This window comes from Benincasa hispida, chromosome 2, assembly GCF_009727055.1.
Source record: "Benincasa hispida cultivar B227 chromosome 2, ASM972705v1, whole genome shotgun sequence".
Lineage (NCBI taxonomy): Eukaryota > Viridiplantae > Streptophyta > Magnoliopsida > Cucurbitales > Cucurbitaceae > Benincasa > Benincasa hispida.
Genome location: NC_052350.1, coordinates 56,619,602 through 56,626,297, shown reverse-complemented (window position 1 = coordinate 56,626,297; position 6,696 = coordinate 56,619,602). Strand labels below are relative to the sequence as shown.

Here is a 6,696-nt window from a genome sequence, read left to right as displayed (position 1 = left end):
TGCAACACTGTATTTTTCTAGAAAGCTTTCTAATTCCTACACAAGGACATAACAAAGTAAGTTGGAAGCATCTAAAAATTATGATTGATGAAAAAAAGGTTTAGATCTTATCCATGGGCAGGGTTTCCTTTGAACTAACTATAGAGTTTTTTAAGAAGGTTGTCATCAATAAGCATCTTCATTTTCCTCAAGGATTTCCACTAGCTTTGGTATATTGGGGTTTTGAAATTATACCAAAGATTACCCAACCCACTATTGGATTTGCATAAGATATAAAAAGTAATGGAGCCAGACTTACTCAATGGGAGTCTCAGAACCTAATGATTAGGCAACACATCAATAACAATATTTCAAAGCCATGGTGAAGTCTTTTATCACTGTTATATCCTTATTTATATATATTATTAGCATGCTATCAAATGATAAAACTATAACTGATGTTTCAGCTTTTATGACATAGAAGATACCTGTACACCCCCTCTCAGCCTTAAACCCCCAAGACCGGGAGGGAGCGTAAGAGTATTATAACCCTTCTAAGACTATATTTGTACTAAAATATGTTTCTCTATTATTATGATTACAAGGGTTTACAAACATTTACCTATTTATCTATACATGTAATCAATAGGTTCTCATTATCCCACCTATTACTATACAACCAATTAAAAGGTACAATACTCCACCTATTATATCTATATATGAATAATCCTCTTTTCGATTATTTTAAACACATGATCTAAGTCATGCTCGAGAGTTTATCAGCTTTTAGTTGATGGTGGTGGTTGGTGACTCTTGTTGAACACTCTCGCTCCGCACCTGAGGGAGTTAGAAACAATTTGAAGATGTGAACTACTAAGCCCAGTGAGTGGTCTTTTAAGATGAAAAATCATTTTGAAAATCATCATTTTGGAAAACCAATCACACGTTGGCACTACATTGAACTACCAAGTGCAATCAATAGCATAATCACGCAGCTACTAATTTTGTATTCAACATCAACACATAGCAAGCATATTCTATCATCAAACAATACAATCACCTATAGAAACCTTCCTATGACCCAATTTCCGCCAATGGCACATCGACCATTTTTTATCCCACTAGCAATGCTTAGGTACTTGACCATATTTCCCACCGGTCGTCACCGACCATTATTTCTGCCGACCGAAGCCGACCATTATTTCCTGCAAAGCACCTTTTGTTAACATGCTAACCACATCCTGGGCATAATCGCAGTTTCTATATCCCCAAATATAACTCATGGCTTCACAGTATTTACGATGCACTTCTCTTTTAACTTAAGTAAATATTCACAATGGACTCTACTGTAATGCTTTCGAGAGATGATGGCAAACCCTATAATTCATAGGATAGCAAATTCTAACATCTCAAGACTGTGATGTTCAGGTTATACAACTATAATATTCACATTACGTACTGATTTATCAAAGAAACAGTGTAACAAAGAAGTATAACATCCACAGTACATCAAGCTACTCACTATACTTTCTGACTAACAAAGCACGTACTATTCACCAAATATACTGACTTTACCCAACTATCATACTAACAAGTGATGCTCTGGAGTGACATAACATTTACCACGCATACTAACCTAGCAAAATTATCATGCTAGTAGGGATGGTATTTTCTCATGCAACATAATACACACAGCATCTACTGAGTTACTAAAAGCAATGTAACACTGACAACATATGTTAACTATAAAGCTATAACACTCACAGTAAGCTTTCCCTCTTAGAAGGAAATTTGGGCAGCACCTCCCTCGAGCTTCTCTCTTTTAAACTCACAGAACTACCTCACTCTCTCCACACGACTATTACTACTGGAATTTGCTTGAGAATGAGTTTAATTCTTCAGCCAAAGCCCCCTATTTATAGTCTTTTTCAACTCTGACAACACATCCTACGAGTGGCCTCTTTTAAATTACTGGGGTTAACTGAGCTTTTGAGTTGTCTAATTTTAAGTTTGCCAACCAAAATTACTCTTATGGCATGTAATCTTGGCCGTGCATTTTAATCCCTAAGTTTATGCATGAAATCTCCTTTTGCCACCTAAATTGCTTAATTTTTGACTTAATTATCAAAAATACAAAGATCGCATTACATTCCTTAAAACATAGCATTCTGTCTAAATCTCGCTCTCTCCGCTCTCGCTCTCTCTAACTTTCTCACTCATTTGGCTCTCGACAGTGTCGCTCTCTCCATGTTTCTCGCTAAGGATCTCACTTTCTTCAGCCTTCTTGCTCATTTGGCTCTCGGTAGTGTCGTTCTCTCCATGTTTCTCGCTAAGGATCTCGCTCTCTCCAGCCTTCTCACTAGCTTGGATCTCGGCAGTGTCGCTCTCTCCCATTCTCTTACTCAAATCTCGCTCTCGCTCAAATCTCACTCTCTCTATTCTCTCCAACTTCCTCCAATCTTGCTAGTGGGTTATCCTCACTGCTTGCGACACGTGGATTCCACTTTTCTTTTTAATTTTTATCTTACCCCGTACACTGATAATTAATTTTCACCTCCAAATCTCCCAATGAACAGTCTCCGTACAAAAGGTATCCATATTCTTCCCACCTTCAAATTATTAATTTCAACCTCACAAGCCTTCCAATGAACAATTTCCAAACGAAAAGTTATCTAATTTCCCTTGTCCCCCGAATTCGCTAGCTTCCAACTCCCTTATTAATCTTCCCCGATTCTGCCCACTTATTCATAACTATATATGCTATTGTTGGATAACTATTAATAAATTTCTTAATTTATCAAATTTTCCCCCAAACTCCACCCAACTTCCTCTTAATTTAATTTATATTTTTCATTATGTTTTCCTTTATTTTCAGTATTTTATTTTTCCCTTCTTTCTGAATTAAGGTTAGGGTTTTACAATACCACTATCAGTGATAGCTTCTATCAGTCATTTAGAACTATTGTGATATCTTCTATCACTGATAGCATGTTATTGTAGATAGAAGCAATCAGTGATTGTTTCTATAAATTAGTTGTATCACTAACATCTTTATTAAACTTTCAGTTTACTGTTACTTCATTTGTTCCAACTGAACAAGAATTGCAATCCAACTATTATGCCTATTTTGCAGAGCTGGAAACCAGGGAGATGGATATTGAAAAAGAAAAAGAAGGAAGAAGGAAAACAAATGTCATCGGGAGAAGAATTGCATCATTACAAGAGGCAATTGAAGAATTAAAAAGGGGACAAGAAGATATTAAGAAGGACATCAATGAAAAGCACAAGGAGATTCTTGATATATTAGGCCACATAAAAGAATCTATCAGTGATAAACTTCCACAAAAAGAAAAGCAATCTCAAGAATCTCTTGAGAAGAACAAAGCGCCATCATCTAGTTTGGAGCTTTTAGATGCAAGTTTGGAAGTTCTAGAGGTAAAACTTATGATTTTCTTTTGTAAAGAAGTACAATAACAAAAATGATATATGCATACAGGCTGAAGTTGACACTAATAAGGACAAGGAGGCTCAAGATGATCAAGAGAATGACCAGCAAGAACAGTTGCATGATGATCCTGAAGATGAAGAGGAAGATCAAGAAGAAAAAGATAAAGAAGATATGAGGAAAAAGAATGTAAGTATTGATTGATTGATAATCTTAATCATAACATTAGCATGCTATCAGTGATATCTGAAATCACTGATAACCAACTATCAATGATAACACGCTATCATTGATAGTTTGTTATCAGTGATAGTATAAATAATAGGAAGCTTTATTTACTTGACTGATACTGGTAGCATATTGATGTCATGTTATATTTGATTCCATGATTTCAGGTGATTGAAAAGACTCTTAAAAAGAGTCCAAAAAAATATCGACCAAAGGTTGTCATCGGAAATATAGAGGACAACAAGAGACCAAAACGACAAGCAAAACCAACCAAGAAAATTTTGGAGAATGCAAAGAAACAAAAGAAAGACAAAAAGAAGGTCTCTACAAATGTGTCTACCAAGGTGTCTCCAAGCAAAGCTACAAGGCAGTCTCCAAGCTGGAATGACAACGCTCCAAGCTTTGATCTCAAAATATCACAACTTTGATTGACAATAGATAGACTTGTTTATTGACAATAGACTTCTGTTTGACAATAGTTTGGAAAATTTTGACAATATACAGTGATTGTTATGATTTTGGAAAGTACATTGTTATTTTACAAGATCAATGATAGTTAGATTGAATCAATATGAATCCTTCATAAATGTGATTGATATAGTTGCGACTTTCAATTTATTTTAGGGGCTGTTTGGTTGGAGGGAAAAGAGGGCGGTCGTATAGTATAAATATGACTGATTCATAAATGTGATTGATATAGTTGCAACTTTGTATAGTATTTTGTTACTCAATGATCGTGTAGCAGAGCTAAGCGATCATTTAGCCGAGTTCAGCGATCGTGTAGCATTTGGTACACAATCGTGTAGCATTTAGTAGGCGATCGTATAGCATTGGGTAGGCGTTGTATAGCATTTTGTTACTCAGCGATCGTATAGCATTTTGTTATTCAATGTTGTACAACAGATCTAAGCGATCGTGTAGCATTTGGTAGGCGATCGTATAGCATTGGGTAGGCGATCGTATAGCATTTTGTTACTCAGCGTTGTGTAGCAGATCTAAGAGATCGTGTAGCATTTGGTAAGCGATCGTCTAGCATTGGGTAAGCGATCGTATAGCATTTTGTTACTCATCGTTGTGTAGCAGATCTAAGCGATTGTGTAGCATTTGGTAAGCAATCATGTAGCATTGGGTAGGCGATGTATAGCATTTTGTTACTCAATATTGTGTAGCAAATCTAAGCGATCTTGTAGCATTTGGTAAGTGATCGCGTCGCATTGGGTAGGCGATCGTATAGCATTTTGTTACTCATAATTGTGTAGCAGATCTAAGCGATCGTGTAGCATTTGGTAGGCGATCGTGTAGCATTGGGTAGGCGATCATATAGCATTTTATTACTCAGCATTGTGCAGCAGATCTAAGCGATCGTGTGGCATTTGGTAGGCGATCGTGTAGCATTGGGTACGCGATCATATAGCATTTGTTACTCAGCGTTGTGTAGCAGATCTAAGCAATCGTGTAGCATTTGGTAAGCGATCGTATAGCATTGGGTAGGCGATCGTATAGCATTGGGTAGGCGATCGTATAGCACTGGGTAGGCGATTGTATAGCATTTTGTTACTCAGCGTTGTGTAGCAGATCTAAGCGATCGTATAGCATTTAGTAGGCGATCATGTAGCATTGGGTATGCGATCGTATAGCATTTTGTTACTCAGCGTTGTGCAGCAGATCTAAAAGATCGTGTAGCATTTGGTAGGCAATCGTGCAGCATTGGGTAGGTGATCATATAGCATTTTGTTACTCAGCATTGTGCAGCAGATCTAAGCGATCGTGTGGCATTTGGTAGGCGATCGTCTAGCATTGGGTATGCGATCGTATAGCATTTTGTTACTCAGTGTTGTGTACCAGATCTAACTGATCGTGTAGCATTTGGTAATCAATCGTCTAGCATTGGGTAGGCGATCGAATAGCATTTGGTAAGCAATCGTCTAGCATTGGGTAGGCGATCATATAGCATTTTGTTACTCAGTGTTTTATAGCAGATCTAAGCGATTTTGTAGCATTTGGTAAGCGATCGTCTAGCATTGGGTAGACGAACGTATAGCATTTTATTACTCAGCGTTGTGTAGCAGATCTAAGCGATCGTGTAGCATTTGGTAGGCGATCGTCTAGCATTAGGTAGATGATCGTATAGCATTTTGTTACTCAGCGTTGTGTAACAGATCTAAGCGATCGTGTAGCATTTGGTAGGCGATCGTGTAGCATTTGATAGGCGATCGACTAGCATTAGGTAGGCGATCGTGTAGCATTGGGTAGGCGATCGTATAGCATTGGGTAGACGATCATATAGCATCGAGTAGGCGATCGTATAGCATTTTGTTACTTAGCATTGTGTAGCCAAGCTCAGCGACCGTGTAGCATTTGGTAGGCGATCGTCTAGCATTGGGTAGGCGGTCGTATAGCATTTTGTAAACGATCGTTTAGACTAATTAAGTGATCATCTAGTCTCTAGGTCGGTTCTTCAACAGGTTATTCAGTGTTCTTCAACAGGGTTGTTGCGTTGATCAAACTTTAAACACAAGCTGTACAGCTTCTATCACTGATAGTATGGTATCAGTAATGCTATACGATCGTGTAGCATTTGGTTGGCGATTCTATCAGTGATAGAATCTATCATTGATGGATTTTCTGCAATAATGCTTATCTACTATCAGTGATAGAATCCATCACTTCATTGAATTAATTGCTGACAGAAGCTATTACAGATAGTTGATATCATTTCTTTTAATTGTTGTGGCTAAAGGAAAACGAAAGCTTCATAAATAAAAGCATCTGACTAAAGAATGGATATAGCAACAATAAAGTCTGTTCCACTAACAAACAAAACATTAGTAACAAGGTCTCTAATATATTTATGACAAACATCAATAACAAATTGTCTTACTATCTAATAGTTAAATTGATTACAACAAGCAACAACTACAGTCTAATTGACAAATTGGTGAAAAATATCGGTTGTCTCACTATCATTGATAAATTGATGACAAACATCAATTACAAAACAAGCTTCTTCATTACAAACATCAATTACAAATCAAGCTTCTTCA

The 6,696-nt window shown here is 37.1% G+C and overlaps 1 protein-coding gene across 1 annotated transcript; it reads left to right on the top strand.

Moving 5' to 3' along the window:
- The first annotated feature begins 2,547 nt into the window (after window positions 1-2,547).
- Window positions 2,548-4,080, top strand: LOC120072167 (glutamic acid-rich protein-like). The gene is made up of 5 exons (XM_039024577.1): window positions 2,548-2,569; window positions 2,855-2,943; window positions 3,046-3,414; window positions 3,476-3,613; window positions 3,820-4,080. The coding sequence occupies exons 1-5, from the start codon at window positions 2,548-2,550 to the stop codon at window positions 4,078-4,080; spliced, it is 879 nt and encodes a 292-aa protein (XP_038880505.1).
- Window positions 4,081-6,696: the final 2,616 nt, after the last annotated feature.

Excerpts from the sequence above, each read along its gene's own strand:
- LOC120072167 (XM_039024577.1), top strand. The coding sequence starts at position 2,548 with ATGAACAGTCTCCGTACAAAAG. Across the intron at positions 2,944-3,045 it reads ATCAGTCATTTAGAACTATT|TTTACTGTTACTTCATTTGT; the intron begins GTGATATCTTCT and ends TTAAACTTTCAG. Across the intron at positions 3,415-3,475 it reads CAAGTTTGGAAGTTCTAGAG|GCTGAAGTTGACACTAATAA; the intron begins GTAAAACTTATG and ends ATATGCATACAG.